We start from the raw sequence: 17007 nt of genomic DNA, 5'->3' as shown, positions 1-17007 counted from the left end.
CTAGAAGGGTTGATGTTTTAAAGCAGGAAAACGAAATATCAGGGAGAAAAGAGAATTTAAGAAGGAAAACATGTTTTCTTGATCTTTATCCCAAAAAGAGCTTAGGGAATCAGGGCATGCAGAAGTAACACACAGGTGCTTTCTTTTTTTTTTAAGTATATTTTTATTTATTTTGAGAGTGTGTGTGAAGGGCAGAGAGAGAGAGAGACAGACAGAGACAGAGAGAGGGAGAGAATCCCAAGCAGGCTCCACACCATCAGTGCAGAGCCTGACATGGGGCTCAAACCCACGAACCATGAGATCGTGACCTGAGTCAAAATCAAGAGTTGGACGCTTAACTGACTGAGCCGCTCTGGTGGCCCACAGGTGCTTTCTAACGGTCCTGCTGACCTGCGCGAAGCAGCAAAGAAGCGTCAGCATCCCCACCCCCGCCATCCCACCCCACTGGCTCCGCTGTCCCTCATCCTCCTTTCTAATGACCACCGCCTCCTCCAGGCCGCCATGCTTCACACACCTGCACAGCCGCTAGCTGCTCTCGGCTACAAGAAACCTGGCAAAAGTACAACCCAGGGAGGAGAGAAGTGGCCGTGAGCCAGCCACGAAGGCCTGGGTCTTCCCCAACGCGAGTGCTCCTGGCGACAGAACCGGGCATTCTGAGTGCTGCTACGTGCCTGGTGCTGTCACACGCACTTTCCCCACATTTCCATTGAGTGTCACACAACTGCGGGGTCGAGGAATCGCACGGCAGAGGAAACGGACCAAAACCAAAACACACTGTGCCTGCCGACAAGTTGGGGGACAAAGTCTTGCCCCAGGAGCCACAGCCGAGGGCTTGGACACCAGGGCGCGTGGGTGCCAGAGCTCTTTACGAGGCTGTCAAGGTCTGGGAAGCTCATTCGGAGGTGAAATGGCAGGACAAGACTGATAACCTGCCGGAAGTATGACAGACATCTCGAGGAGAGGGCCCAACAGCAGGAACGCAGGGTCAGGGTCACTGCTCACAGTCAGACCGCCTGTCGTGACTATCTCACACATACGGTCTTCCCGCCGGGATGGCGGTTATCTACTATGATATAATCTGTGTAGTTATGATTACACTCGCGTTTTGAGAAAACACCCTTACTTGAGAGACCCAGGAAACAGACAGGTGTATCACAGCTACAGAGCGAGATCTCTCCCCTTGTTACACATCAACTTAACCAGCCAGGTTACCATCATCGGTTTTATGAGGACTCGGGACCTCCAACTTCAGACACTCCTGCTTTTTTTGGTCCCACACTCTGGGTCTGAAACCCTTTCAGAAGGACGAGAGATGACCTTCCTCACCTGGGGAAAGTGAGGACATTAACCTGGATCAGGGGCTGGGGTGGGAGGTTCCAGGCGGGGTGGGGGGGGGGGGGGGGGGAGTTGTTCCTGGGGGAAGTGGGGAGATCCAGCTGGACTCGGAAGCTATGCTCACGTCTAGGTTATGTTCTGGAATTTGGTGAAAGTTCTCAGTTTTGCAGACCACTGATCTGGATGGTCTTCCAAGGCCTCTTCCATGCGTTAAACCATGTTTTTGATTCTTAAAATTCTTTTATTCAAGAAATATTTGGAATATTTAGTATGAGACAAGACTGTGCCAGGCCTGATATGCTATCAATAGTGAACAACATGCTAATAGATGCCGATTCCGCCCTCATGGGAACTACCAACTACGCGCTTTTTTTTTTTTAACGGAAATTGAAGAGTAATACAAATACACGTCCACAGGCAGAGTCACCAAAAAATTCGAATACGTGTTTCAAGCGTTAAAATCTCAAAATTCCTGAAACTCAGCTGGTACACAATTTATTCTTTGCACACTGGTTCAGGTGTTTCTTCTTTGCACAAGACTCAAAAGACACAGGCAGACGAAACCACTTGTCGATTGAAAATTCAAACTGGATTTTGTTTAGTATCCATAAACAACCCTCATTTTTCTTTATGTCGTCAGTTTGGGGAAGATAAGTGGCTATTAAGTGAAAAACAATAGTACTAGGTGTAGAGAAATGAAGGCCAAAACGGAGTCAGGGAAACTGTGTTCCAGCCCCGTCTGCAGTCAGAGAAAGGCACTTAGCGTCGCGTCCTCAGCCAGAGAATGAGGTTGGTTGGAATGAACACATGTTGCCCGAGATCACTTCAGCTCTAAAGTTGTTCTGTCCTAATTCTATTATTAGGAGTAAATGCTAGGAACAAACCACATACAGCACAAACTCACAATGAAAAGTAAACGAATGCAGGAATAGTCACAGGAACATTTTTAAGAAAGACGAGAAATACAGACGTATGCTGCTTTTTAAAAATGCCATTACTGTTTTATTCACACTAGTTAGAATATATACACAAAAAAATGTGTATCATATGTTGCTTTCAAAAAAGTCTATGTTCCATGAGAACTATGTAAACAGTGTAAAATGTTTCTATCGCATAACAAAAGAAGAAAAATCGGCATTCCCATGTAGTATTAGGAAAATATTTAAGATAATTTGATTTTAAAGTCATAGTAAAACAAAGTGAAATATTACAGAACAGTCTTTCCAGGAAGTAGATCTACAGTCTAGAAGCAGTACATTTCATACTCTGAAATACTTTGGTATACGTGAAATTAATACAAAGCAAAAAAACGAACAAAAAAAACCCACCCCAAAACCTAAAAAGTCTACTTTGGTTCTCACATTAACTGAAAGTTTAGCAATGAGGCGACTGCACAGCTCCTCAGATGACAAAACGGAAAACCTCCAATTTGCTCCCCACACCCCTGCGAGCGGACGCGCATGTGCCCGGACGACACTTCACGGGACCTCCGGAGCATCTCACTTCTTTCCACAAGTACGCTCTCAGCGAGAGCCTGAAAGGCTTCATAAAACCTCAGATTCAACTCGGAATATAAGTGCTCTTGGTTACTTCCTCTTAGACACCAATGACCCCTCATTAAAGCAGCTCGAAACTACAAGTCACATTGAAAGCAGAATATAAATTTTTGGAAAGTCGTATTACTATAGTTTCTCAAGAAGTCCATACTTGAATAAAAGAACGTACTACATTAATTTAAAAAAATGCAAGTTTAATGGCCCATTGACAATAGGTTTTTAAGAAACAGAAATAACCATCTGCATGCTACACATATTTCTTCATTGATATCACGCATTACTCTGACAGCTGTACAACTAAACTGATCTGAGGAATTTTTAATTGCATCATTTTTCAAATTACGTTTTCTTATCTATACTGTCCACATGTGGTACTGATTTTCTCCATTGTCTTTTTGTTCTGTACGTTTTCTTTGAAACGGCTTCCTACATGTGAGAAATTCTGAGCAAACGCTGATGAACCACTTTTCTGTCATCCGTCACGGGAGCAAACTGGGAATGTCTTCTGAGGGTTTTCTCAGCAATGCAATTTCTTGCCCGACTTTCTGGAAAAACAAGAAAGCCTTTAGAAGAAAAAATACCTGGTGAACTTCACAAAGTTACAGTAATAACACACGAATGCGCGGTTATTCCTTCCTGAAGTAAAAGAAATACTGTCAAGTGCCTCCGAAGGACACAGCCCGTGAGCACAAGGCCTCGGGCCTTCCGCGGGGGTGGACGTGAGGCGAGGGGCGTTCACTGAGAGCGGCCAGCTTGGTAGCTCTGCAGAACAAAACACGTATGGAAAATAAGAGAGAAAGTTTCTGTCAGATTCATGAGAGGCTTTTTAAAGAACAATTCTTTTTCTATTTTTATTTTTTTAATTTGAGAGAGACTGCATGAGCAGGGGAGGAGCAGAGAGAGAGAGAGAGAGAGAGAGAGAGAGACGGAGGGAGAGAGAATCCCAAGCAGGCTCCACACTGTCAGCGAGAGCCCAATGCGGGGCTCAAACTCACGAACCGGGAGAGCACGACCTGAGCCAAAATCAAGAGCCGGACACTCAGCCAACTGAGCCATCCAGGAGCCCCTTAAAGCATACTTCTAAAAAGGACTAAAGGAGAAAAACATAAAATTATTCAATAAAACTGACCTAAGCTTACACGAACCAAGTAGAGAAGAACTGTTCATATTCTCAATTACCGTACACTATTACAACAGTCTCAGGAACCAAAGTTCTGGCCCAAATTTTACAACCAAGTATAAGGAGAAGTAAAACAATGAGCAGTGAAAAATTCTGTATGAAATGAAAGGTTCTTAGTTTTTCATGCTAGCTTTTGCTTTCTTTTGGGGAAAGACACTGTCAGGGGAACTTGGGTCATTTCAAAAGTCATTTGCGACAACAGCCAAGACCGTCGTATACTCAGAACTTGCACCGCCAGACAGCAAAATCTTTGTTACGGTCACTAAAACACCGTATTTCACGAAGTGTAAGACACCATCGATTGTGAGACGTACCATCATTTCAGGCACCCATCTTAGGCAAAGAAAAAAAGACGCTCAGGATACAGACTCTAAAAGGAGACAGAGACCATCACAAAACATGGGGACACGGAATGGCCACAGCCTCAATGAGGGGTAAAAAGAATAACCCTTCCTCTACAAAGGACAGCCAAGAAGTCTGCACGCCTCTTCCCTGACGATGGGAAGAAGGGAAAGGATATTCCTTGGTATGTGAACTGGTCCCCCAGCCCTGCCAGCCCACAAATTTTGTGTCTGAATTCATACTAGCAGCATAGTCCAAATACCTGAAGCAGAGAAATTAGCTTAAGCAGGCTCAGGTTGGTAGTGCCCCACCCAGTAACTGGGAGAAAATAACGCAAACCCTTTTGGCAAGAAGTCAACACCATCCAGGCAACAGCTGATTAGAAGATGCAGTCCAGGGGTACTTGGGTGGCTCAGCCAGGTGAGCGCTGACTCCAGCTCAAGTCATAATCTCACGGTTGGTGAGTTCGAGCCCCGCATCGGGCTCTGTGCTGACCGCTCAGAGGCTGGAGCCTGCTTCGGATCCTGTGTCTTCCTCTCCCCCTACCCCTCCCCTGCTCGTGCTCTCTCTCTCTGTCCCTCTCAAAAATAAAATAAACATAAAAAAAAAAGAAGATGCAGTCCAAACGTAAAGATAAAATGTGGAAAATATACGACTTGCAATCAGTAAAATATGGTAGACAGATGAATAAGTCAATAAAAGAAATGTCAAAAAACCTAGAAAACAAAGACTGGGTACAATTATCCTGATGAGCACTAAGCTATGTATGGAAGTGGTGAGTCACTATATTGTACACCTGAAACTAATATAAACTGTATGTTAACGACACCGAATTAAAAAAAAATTTAAATCAATTTTCTTGGGGTGCCTGGGTAGCTCAATCGGTTAAGTGTCCGACTCTTGGTTTCAGCTCAGGTCATGATCTCACAGTTTCATGGGTTCGAGCCCCATGTCGTGCTCTGTGCTGGCAACCCAGAGCCTGCTTGGGATTCTCTCTCTCCCTGTCTCTCTGCCCCTTCCTCACTTGCGCTCTCTCTCAAAGTAAATGAATAAACTTAAATAAATAAATTTTTTAAAAGCAATTTTCTCATCAAAAAAAGAAAACAATACTGGGCATATAATAAAAATGTCAAACAAGAACTTATCATAGAAACATCAAATCAATGACAAAAGGATGCATTTCAATATATGGCATGGGCAAAACAACTAAGAAAAAAGATAAATCCCTCTATTCTTCTAAAATATATCTTTCTAACCTATAAAGTTAAATTAAAACACTATATAAAAACAAAAAATTAAATGTAATTATTGAAATGGTAAGTAATCTCCAAAGACTGGCTTATGTATTTTTAAAACATATTCTCTACCCATCCAAACCCCCAAAATCCAAAGCATAAGCAAAAATAAAAGGCCAATGTCAAACTGGAAAAAAACTCTACAGTGACAAAACATTATTAACCTTAAATATTATAATATAAATCATTAAGAAACAAAAATATCCAGAGAAATACACATAGGTTAAGACTAGACAACTGACAAAAAATACAAATGGGCACTTAAATATACCAAAAATGTTCCATTTCACTAATAATGGAAATATAAACTAAAACAATTATAATAATTTATGCTATCAAATAGGCAAAATTTTTAAAAATAGTAATACCCAGTGTTGGCAACAGTACAGGAAAACCAGCACTTTTATACTGATGGTAAACATGAAAACCAAGAAACCTTTCTGAAATGCAATTTAGCAATTGGTAGTATAGATCAAAATCCTTTTATTTTGGTTGTTTTTATTTAAGAGAGAGAGAGGGAGGGAGAGGGAGAGAATCCAAAGCAGGCCCCACACTCAGCACAGAGCCCAACAAAGGGCTTGATCCCACAATCCTGGGATCGTGACCCGAGCTGAAATTAAGAGTCGGATGCTCCAATGAGTCACCCAAACACACCAAATTCCTTTAAAATGTGCGATACTCTTAAATCCAACGATGCTACATGTAGGAATTTATCCCAGATATGTGCAAAAAGCATATGCAACTACATGTCAGAATTATTTATAATAAAGTTGGAAAACATCTAAACACTCGACAATAGTAGATAAATTAAGTATTTTAATAAATAACAGAACTATAAAATGGAATACAATCCAACTCTTAAATACTATGAACAGTAAAGCCTTCTTTATACTAGTAAAAGATCAGAATGACCTAAATGCCTATTAACAAGGAGCTGGTTTAAAAAACTATAGTGGGGCGCCTGGGTGGCGCAGTCGGTTAAGCGTCCGACTTCAGCCAGGTCACGATCTCACGGTCCATGAGTTCGAGCCCCGCATCAGGCTCTGGGCTGATGGCTCAGAGCCTGGAGCCTGTTTCAGATTCTGTGTCTCCCTCTCTCTCTGCCCCTCCCCCGTTCATGCTCTGTCTCTCTCTGTCCCAAAAATAAATAAACGTTGAAAAAAAAAAAAATTTAAAAAAATAAATAAATAAATAAAAAATAAAAAACTATAGTGTAGGGGTGCCTGGGTGGCTCAGTTGGTCAAGCATCTGACTTCGGCTCAGGTGGTGATCTCACAGTTCGTGAGTTCAAGCCCTGTGTCAGGCTCTACGCTGACAGCTCAGAACCTGGAGCCTGCTTCAGATTGTGTCTCCCTCTCTCTTTGCCCCTCCCCCACTCACACACACTCTGTCTCTCTCTCTCTCAAAAATAAACATTAAAAAAAAAATTTAATTAAAAAAAAAAAAAAAAAACACAGGGGCGACTGGGTGGCTTGGTCGGTTAAGCGTCCGACTTCGGCTCAGGTCATGATCTCACGGTCTGTGGGTTCGAGCCCCGCGTTGGGCTGTGTGCTGACAGCTCAGAGCCTGGAGCCTGTTTCAGATTCTGTGTCTCCCTCTCTCTCTGCCCCTCCCCTGTTCATGCTCTGTCTGTCTCTCTCTCTCTCTCTCAAAAATAAACATTAAAAAATTTTTTTGATTAAAAAAAAAAAACACATAGTGTAGCAGTCAATGGAATAGCACACAATCATTACAAAGAATGAGGCAGCTCTTTATGTTCTGATATATATACTTCTCTCTGCCTGAAATGAGCTTTTCCCCAGATACCCGCCTTGCTCACTTGCTCCAATGACATTGTATCAGTGAGACTGTCCCTCACCATCTGATACAGAATAGCAACGAGTCCCATCCCAAACGCACTCCCTCTCCCCCTGACCCTGCTGCTCTACTTTTTACCGTCTGGCACACTTCAATTGTTTATTTACTGTCCGACCTCCCCCGGACGAAAGAAGATCCCTGAAGGCACCACCAATGTCACCACCTATCTGCATCAGTGCCCACACTCCTCTTCTTCATCTGGCACCGGGAAAGATGCATCCCTGTTCTTTTCCTAAGGCTAAACGCTTCACTTGACCTAGGCCCCTTCCTGCACTGCCTTTGCAAGTATTTCCTCCACAATTATCCTCTTTTGCTCCTGTCTTATCATTTTCTCCCCCCAGCACTGGGTCGTTCTCAGTAGCAAACATACCTTAATATCATAAAATGTCCCCCCATCTTATTTCTATTCCTTCACAGCAGAACTCTTTCCTATCTGATCCCTTACTTCTCCTCAACCCACTTTACCTCTGCCATGGTGTTAACAAGGTTACCAGTGAAGTTCTACGCCCTCCTCGAGCCTCAAGCACACGGCCAAGTCTTGGCCCTCCTCCTTCTTGACCTCTGTGTCAGCAGCCCTGGACACCACTGACCACTCTCTCTTGAAGCAATCTTCTCTCGGCTTCTCTGAGATCGTAAGCCCCCAAATTTTCTTTCACTTCTATGGCTCCTCCTTCTCCACCAGACCTCTTCTCTTCTCTTCTCTTCTCCACCTACTCACTCCAAACTGATCCCATCCAGTTTCTGGCTTCAAACGGCCAAGTATATGCTGATGAATGATTTTAAGGTTATTACCTTAAGCTCAAACTTTCTTCTGGGCTTCAGGCCATCAGCTTCACAACATCATCAACTACTGACTTAACACAACAGAACTACGGATTCCTGTCCCCACCCCCACCCCCACCCAAGAGCCTGCTCTGTCCATAAGCCTTCCCAGGAAAGGTACACCATCCACCCAGCTGCTCACCTCAAAATCCTAAGAGTCATCCTCAACTTCATTCCTTCCCCGCTTACGATGAATTCCTCTGGAAGTCCTGGACTTCCCTCCCTCCACAACAGATCTGCCCTCAGCCATTATCACTAGAGCCCTCGTCGGTCACCACTAGCCTCTTCACAACTCCCCCTTCCACCATTCTTGCCCGGCAGTCTGCCCTCCACCCAGCACCGAGAGCATTCCTTCTACAGCCTAAGCCAAGTCATGTCACTCCGCCCATTAAAGCCTTCCATGTTTCCATTATACTCAGAGTAAAATGCAAAGGCCTTACCAGCGACCTCATAACCAGGCCCGCCCACCTCTCTGACTCCTCTCCTCTTTTATTACCACCGGCCACAATGATCTCCTTGCTGTCCCTCAAACGTGACACGTCTGTTCCCATCTCATGACCTTAGAAGGAAGCTGCCCTTCCTTCTGTTTCTTCTCCCCAAATCCTCGGATGTCCACCTCCTTCTCATCTTTCAAATTTCAAACCCAATGTCATCATCGCCCAGCAAGGCCTTTCCCAGTAGCTACCCATCACCTGCAACGTCTTCCTATTTTCTCTCTCCACAAAACCTACCAATATCTGGAATGTACTTGTGGGGAAAGCACAGGTTTACTACTGCTCTCCTCCCAGGAGAAGGGAAGTTCTTAAAGGGGAGAAGGCTATCTTATTATCCATTTATCCACAGCATGAAAACTGGTGCCTGGCACACAATAAGTACTGAATAAATATTTGTCAACCAAAGGACAGACCATTTTATAACTGAAAATCTGAACTGGGGTAGCTTTTGACATCACCTCCAGTTTATTTTAGTACTATAGTATCAGAAATGGTGAGAACTGGTAAAACTATATCAAGAGCCTGATTGCAAAATGGCTTTTTTAAACCTCTCACCTACTCTGTTGACTAAGACTCCCTAATATATATTAGGGAAAGATCTAAATGTGCATTAATGGGAAACTGGCTAAATAAGACGGAGTACAGCCACACAAGAGGTTACTATGCGGCCACTAAAGAGAATGAAAAAGATACCAGCCAACATAAAATACAAGCTGCACAAGTGAGAAGGTTGATGGAAGCCATCAAGTAGCACAATACGTTCAATGAGATCCCTTTGTTTCCAGGTGCACACATACCAGCCTGGATATGCCCAGGGCGATCCCTCGAGGGCAATCCTGAAAGTGGTTACCTCTCCAGAATAAGGTGGAGGCTGAACTTCACATTTACTATTAGAAAGATAAAAAGTGCCAGGAACTACTTTTGACTTCACAGTTTAGAGCTCACCACTTGTATTTCATGAAGGGCTTCAAAATTTCGAGCTATTTAAAAAACACACCTCTTTTTTGTAAATGATGCATCATCTAGTGAGGAAGAGGAGGGGTCGGGGTCTCAGGAGAACCGTCAGGAACGCAGGCTGGCTCGTTCTTCATAGGTTTAACCCCCTTCTCTACCCCTTCCCTCTATAAGGACTGGGGCGCATAAAGCATTGCTTTTATAACCCTCCATGCAGTTTGGGGTTGGAGGAGACACGGGACATGTGGTACAGGCTTAGTCAATAGCAAATTCATTAGTGAATTTGCTTTCCTAATTAAAAGGAATAGATATAACGGGACAATCCTTTCCCCCATATTCATGTCTCAAATGTACACGTGATGCCTGGAACCACGGGACCCGTCTTGTAATTGTGGAATAAGAGCCGAGGTGCAGATGAAAAGATGCCAACAGTGTGGATGTCCAGTGACTTTACCCAACAAATGACACAAGAAACATAAACCTCTCTTCATTTAAGGTACAGTGAGCTGGGTTCTGCTACCTACAACCAAAACAACTCCTAACTGATATTCTTGGGAATGTCTCATTGAAAGAAATTGAAAACAAAAGAACTCAAATTTGATGTGGAATTAGAAAACTGTTAACACATCAGAAATGTAGACTGCAAACCAATTCCCCTCTTTAAGGTCTCTATTCTGAATTTTTTAAAAAAAGGAAAAAAAAAAAAACTACTAGGAAGAAACAGAAAAAAGAGAAAATTATAGTCAACATCAACTCCATAAAAAAGACTTCAAAGAGGTGCCTGGCTGGCTCAGTCCAAGTGGAACATGTGACTCTTGATCGCGGGGTCATGGGTTCTAGTCCCACACTAGGCACAGAGATTACATTAAACAAACAAACAAAAAACAAAAACTAAAAAAGACTTCAGAATGAAACATTCACAATGTATACGCATAATAAAGATAAACTCACAGAGTGAGACTGAAGTCCAATCAATGCTGGGGCTGTTCTGGACTAATGTTCATTGTTCGATAAATTTCTTTAAGTAACAGCAGGGCGGTATCTTCAGATTCCCTATCACAAAGAAAAGAACATTTTTACTTAACAGATCATGAGTAGAAATCAACCTCTATGCATAAAGGCGAAAAATGCAACTTTTGTTCTAGTCAACCTACCTCGGAAAGGCAAATGAAAATAAAGTAGTGTAGCCTTAAAGCTGCCCTTAAAAACTGGATGGATACCGATCAGCTACAAAACAGCTGTGCCGCAATATGAAAGGGTGGTTTTTCAAAGTCCCCACCGCTCTCATTCTGTGAAAGGTATCCCTACAGCAACAGTGTGCAAGTACCAAAGGCCTGTGGTCAAAGTCAGATGACACACTGCCATCTTGTGGACAACAAACTAAAGGGGGAAAATACTGATTCTGCATACACGGCCACTGAAATTAATATTCCATCCCAAGTGACAAATCCGCAAAAGAGTCTCCCTAAAACCACTGTATGTGCTGGCACCTAAAGGCCACGGGAATGTTATCAAAGAAGACGACACTTACCAATAGCATAAATGACTCTGAAGAGCGAAAAGATATTCATTAAAACTCTCTATTGGCTTTTCTTGAAGAACGTAGTCAATTCGGCGGCCTCCGTTTAGCATTCCCACCTTTCCTAAGTAGTCCTCATCCTTGGAAAAATCTGGACTTTCAACAATCTTTTCTGCTAGAATTTAAACCATTTCAGTATCAAAGTCAATCACTTAATCATTATCCTTTGACTTTAGCTGACTTTCTGGGCTCAAGAGAATATCGCTTGCCACACGTAGCGACCTGGGGAGCTACCAGGCTCCCTGCCCATTCCTCCAAAGAGCAGGGGGAAGGAAGAGGGGCTGGTTACCCGAGAGAGAGGAGAAAGAGCCAACGAGCTGACAGCAGTTTTGAAGAAAAGGGGTGAGAGAGTTGCAGAAAGAAAGGAAACAGAATTAGAATCTGAAAGAGTCAAAAAACATCACGGCACAAAGACCTGACTATGCAGGTAAAGTCTACAACATAATGACACAGTTCAACAACAGCAAGATAACTTCTCACAGCGAGCGGGCCTTTAACATGCCTGAATACGAGCTTAGCTCTCAACTCTGACATGCCATTCTGGCCTTAGGAGTTTCGACAAAAATTTAAGATTGCAGAGTAAAAAAGTCCAGCAACTATCAGGCGAAACTCCAGGAAAAGGCCGACGTGCATTCTGAAGCAGTTTATCAGAACAGATTTTCCTTTGTAGGAAGAACATTTTAACAAAAGAGACTAGAATGGAAAGGCCTCATTGAACAATTCGTAAGTATTATGTTTACAAACGACATTTGTACTAGAAAATGCCTCAAAGGTTAAATTTACCTTCAACGACTTGTTTTTCTTCTTCTTCTTTGATCTGATTGGCCACCTTTTCCAGTTCTTCCTGAAGCTGAGCTGAAGAGGTGTGAGCGCGGGCAAACTCGTTCAACGTCTGCCAAGCGCTTTTCAGGGAGCTGATGAAGCCCTGCTTCAAATCAGATCCCATACGAGAGAGACTGTCTTTCAACTCTAAAGAGATTAAGACGACATATCAAGTGAATTAGGCACTGGGTAAAATTCTGTACCACGAAAATTAAAACAAAAGTTAACACCGTCCTCAGACAGGTTAAGACCCCCTCAAGGCCTTAAACGCCAACCACACGGGAGTTTCTCAGCCAAGAACTTTCAACATATAAAAATGTCTTGAGGAGTCTTACTCTGTCATTTTTTTAACAACTAAAGGTAATCCAGCCAAAATGTATACATTTCCTCTCTCCAAAAAAGAAAAGAAAAGAAAAGAAAAAAAAAGAAAAGAAAAGAAAAGAAAAGAAAAGAAAAGAGTTCAAATACCATAAAAATTCACGTGTTTTTTTTTTTACCGTAAGTTAGAAGAAAAAAAAAATAGACACATAAGATTTAAAAGATGACTGCTTTTCTAATCTGTAATGGTAAAATGGTTTTGAGAATTTGAGATTCTGACATAACCACAATTTAACTTCTTTAAAAATGAAAAAACTCCTGCCCCTTCAACCTTTTCTACTTCAGTCTAATAAATCCTATTTGAACTCAAGGTATTTGAGTATCAAATTTCTCATTTTAAGTCCAAAAGAGTTAAATACATTTTTATTTATTTTTTACTGTTTATTTATTTTGAGAGAGAGAGAGAGAGCAAGTGAGTGCAAGTGGAGGAGGGGCAGAGAGAGAGAAAGAGAGAGAATCCCAAGCAGGCTCCACACTGTCAGCACAGAGGTAGATGCGGGGCTCGAACTCACAAGCCTCAAGATCATGACCTGAGCCAAAATCAAGAGTCAGACAGACACTTACCCAACAGAGCCACCCAAGTGCCACAAAAAAGAGGTAAATGTTTTTTAAAAGCATGATGTAAGAAAAAAAAAAAAAAAAAGGAAAGGAAACCCCCACTTTCAAATAAAAAGGCATGATCACTTTCCTCGCTCTTCTGTGCTATACTCCCATCCTTTCCACCCAGACCTTTAAACCTATGAGTAATATACACCCTTAACTGGCATAAGAGAAACCTAAAACCCCACTTGGAATTATTATCGATCCACTATGTTTAATGAACATTTTTAAAGGGAAAAGTTTATCCTGTTAGCAAGGACATGACAGCTCACTTAACTTAGCATAGGGTTTATTTCCTGATTGTTGGTCCTTCGTTCATGTTACTCGGCTTCCCAACTCCAAAAATTATGACCAAACTCTATCAAAATCTATGCATCTCATCATTTTATTACCAACTTCCCCCATTCCTAAGTATCTCAACCATTAGAACGCCATTTCAAGGAAAAAGTCAACAAGGAGAAGCAATGCATTCAAAACCTTTCTTCACAGTTCCTCTGAATGTTCTAGTAAATGGGTTCTAAACACAGCAGGCATTTCAATAACACTAATTCCATCAAGAAAGAACTTAGTGTTAAAATTTTCATAATTCAATTACAAATGACAGGAAACACCTAATTCATTAGGACTGACAGATTCCAAAATGACAAGAAGGAAACAAGTTTTTACAGTATTTGCTTTTTACCTAAATGAAGTCTTTTTCTGCCTTTGTGATGGGGAATGAGAACTGCTTTCAGGTCCAAATCTGGAGCAATCATAGGCTCTAATCTATACGCCACTGGATCAAGCTGCAAAGGGAAGAATTGGAAATTCAGGAAAAGCTGTTTTATCTTGAGTTACGTAGCTCAGTTGGGCGACCAAACGGATAACCAGCAAACCAGAGATTTTGATTTCTTCCCCCAGGTTATTCTGGTATATTACCAGTCTAATTATACTGGTAATTATAAGGAGACTTCCACGTTTGTGGGTAAAATTACTTTGCAAGCAAAACAACAGAAATATTTCCTTGAACAAAGGCTCTCCGGTAGAGAAGTGTATTGGAAAGCATCAGACTGTTCTCTATTAGGACAGAGAGCTGAGCTGTATGTACCTCAAAATCAGAGTTAGTTCCTAAGAAATAGGGATCTGAGAAGCTATTAGGATGATCCAGATAGGTGTTTCTATGTGGGTGTTTCATCTTCTCCAAAATAAAAAGTAATTCAATTCACTCACTGGATGATAAATATTGAAGAATCCTTTACAGGTGGGAAGCCTGTAGTTCTCATCTATCCTATCCACTCCTCGAATAGTGAGAAACATACCAATTGGAGATCCCAAGGCAAAGAAAATCTCTGGTTCAAAGTCTAATGAGTTGTAAACAACAGAAACCTAGGAAGAATCAAAAATAATGAAAGATCATCATTCCAATGGCATAGAACAGAAAATTCACAAGTTCAAACTGGAACTGCACTTAATTAAAATCACCTCGACATAGATGATGCCATTCTAGGTGCGGCTTGTGAGGCTTATAATCACTGTCACAGCTATTTTAAAAGGGCCTAAAAACTCTCTCTTTAAAATCTTCACAGGCTTCTCCATCTTCTGCTATATTTCTCCTTGTTGTACAGCATAGTATGTACAGTACACAGTAAGCATTACATTTACTTTGGTTATAAATTACCCTTAAAACTGCAGACTCTAGCTTCAAACTGCCTGGGTTTGAATCCTGGCTCCACGCCTCACTATGTGACCTTGGGCAAGTTTCTTAACCTCTCTTGCCTTAGCCTGTTTCCTTGCCTATAAAATGGGGATCATAACAATGCCAAACTCATAATGGGGTTAAAAAATCAAGAACCTAATCCACATGAAGTGCTAAGCACAGGGCCTGGCGTTCGCCAACTGCTACTTCTATTCCGGCTACCACCTTCGTTTGTTCAAGCAAGTTGCTTTCCATTAGGAAAACGATGTGCCCCCAAAGAGCTGTTTTGGGACAGCTTGCATGTAGTGTCGCAGCCCGCTGAGAACTGTCGAGATTAAGAAAAAGCACCTACATTGGTGCCACTCTACAGTTTACAAAGCTCTTCTGTTTGCTGCTCAGTGGCAGGATACAGGCCTTTGTCACCCGAGTACCCTGAGAAGGAAGAACAATCCCCACGTGCACGACAGAGGCCCACTGAAAGGGATGTAGGCAAGATGATCATGTCACCCCTTGGATGAAGATGTCACTTCTCGGATGAAGACGGTTAAGCTCAGACAGGTGGCACCACTCACCCGAGAGCACTCAGCCGGGGTGGCAGAACGAGGACTTCTCATTCCCACTCCGATGCACCCTCGACTACACTAGGCTGCCCCTTCCAACAAAGTGTGGACTGCACACGCCTTGGCTTGTCCTTATATGTGCAAATTCAATGGTTTCTGCTACTGATGAGGGCCACACAGGATGTGCTCCCAAGATTACCCACTTCCCCCAGCTCCAGACAAGAAAAAAAGAAGAAAATCCAAAGTTAAAAGGAAAAATACCAACCAGAGAAGGTTTTTACCACACAGATGACAAAGACCAAATACCCTTAATATACAGAAACTCTTCGATATCTGTGAAGGGAAAAAGAACTCAGCAGGAAAGTAGGTAAAATCAGCACTTCTACAAAGAAATCATGCCAAACAGACCTACGAGCCAACAGCTAACTTGTCTAGTGCTCAGAAACACAGCGAGGCGCCATTGTCCCCACAAGGTTATCAGATCAATGAAATACTAGAAAGAAAGTAAAAGTCCTCTGTTTTCACGATAAAGTTATTTCTTCAGAAGAAAGAGACCAAAGTGACAGCACTGACTATCCGTAAAGGAGCCATGTGTAAAGGGTAGCACCAGTGTCAGTGAGGAGACCGGACAGGGGTCAATGCCATAAACTGCTAGCCAGAGTACAAACCAGCACAGCCTTTTCAGGGGCAAGTAGACAGAACTACCAGAATTTTGTGTGTACGTTCTTGGGCCCAGCTATCCCACTTGTACTTATTTAGCTAAAGGAAATAACGAAGAACGTGCACAGAAAATTGGTTTAAAAGTGTTTATCACTGGGGTGGCTCAGTCAATTAAGCATCTGACTTCGACTCAGGTTATGATCTCAAGGTTGGTGAGTTCGAGCCCTGCATGGGGCTCGCTGCCATCAGCATGGAGCCCGCTTCGGATCCTCTGTCTCCCTCTCTCTCTGTCTCTCCCAGGCTCACTCTCCCTCTCTCAAAAATAAATATTAAAAAAAAAAAAAAAAAAGTGTTCATCACCGGATTACTTAAAAAGGTGGAAAACCAGAAACTGCCTACATGTCCGATGTTATGGGTGAACTGTGTCCCCCACAAGATACATAGCACTTCCTCAGACCTTATTTGGAAATAGGGTCTTTACAGCGGTAATCGAGTTATAATAAGGTACTCAGGTGGGCCCTAATCCAACATGATTGGTGTTACTATAAAAAGGGGAAATCTGGACAAAGAGACAGACACATAGAGGATGCAGACACAGGAGGAGCCATGTGAAAACAGACGCCTGGAGAGCTACATCTATAAGCTCAGGAGCCCCTGGAGGGCCGCCAGAAGCTGGATGAGGCAGGAAGCGTTCTTCCCCGCAGGTTTCAAAGAGAGCGTGTCCTACTGACACCTCGCTAGACTTCCAGCCTCTAGAACTGAGACAATAAGTTTCCGTTGTTTAAAGCCACCCAGCGTGCGATAGATACTTTGTTACGGCGGCCCGAGCAAGCTAATACATCCGGTAACAAGTAAGTGACAAAATAAATCATTATCTTTCCAAACAGTAATACAAGGC

At 42.6% G+C, this 17007-nt stretch overlaps 1 protein-coding gene across 3 annotated transcripts in view; it reads right to left on the bottom strand.

Annotated features, from left to right (window-relative positions):
• Positions 1-3064: 3064 nt before the first annotated feature.
• Positions 3065-17007, bottom strand: part of LOC122201959 (SEC23 interacting protein) — a 42905-nt gene continuing 28962 nt past the window's right edge. For 2 of the 3 annotated variants that reach the window (XM_042908016.1, XM_042908018.1), the window contains exons 14-19: positions 14424-14579; positions 13897-13999; positions 12198-12383; positions 11367-11529; positions 10787-10888; positions 3065-3436 (exon numbers count right to left, since the gene is read on the bottom strand). In XM_042908016.1, coding sequence (XP_042763950.1) covers positions 10807-10888; positions 11367-11529; positions 12198-12383; positions 13897-13999; positions 14424-14579 — 690 coding nt within the window. In that variant the 3' untranslated portion in view covers positions 3065-3436; positions 10787-10806. The remainder of the gene's footprint in view (positions 3437-10786; positions 10889-11366; positions 11530-12197; positions 12384-13896; positions 14000-14423; positions 14580-17007) is intronic. The other variant, XM_042908017.1, reaches the window with a different exon arrangement.

This window comes from Panthera leo, chromosome D2, assembly GCF_018350215.1.
Source record: "Panthera leo isolate Ple1 chromosome D2, P.leo_Ple1_pat1.1, whole genome shotgun sequence".
In the NCBI taxonomy this organism is placed as follows: domain Eukaryota; kingdom Metazoa; phylum Chordata; class Mammalia; order Carnivora; family Felidae; genus Panthera; species Panthera leo.
The sequence above is the reverse complement of the archived record's forward strand: the minus strand, read 5'-3'. Positions and strand labels throughout refer to the sequence as shown.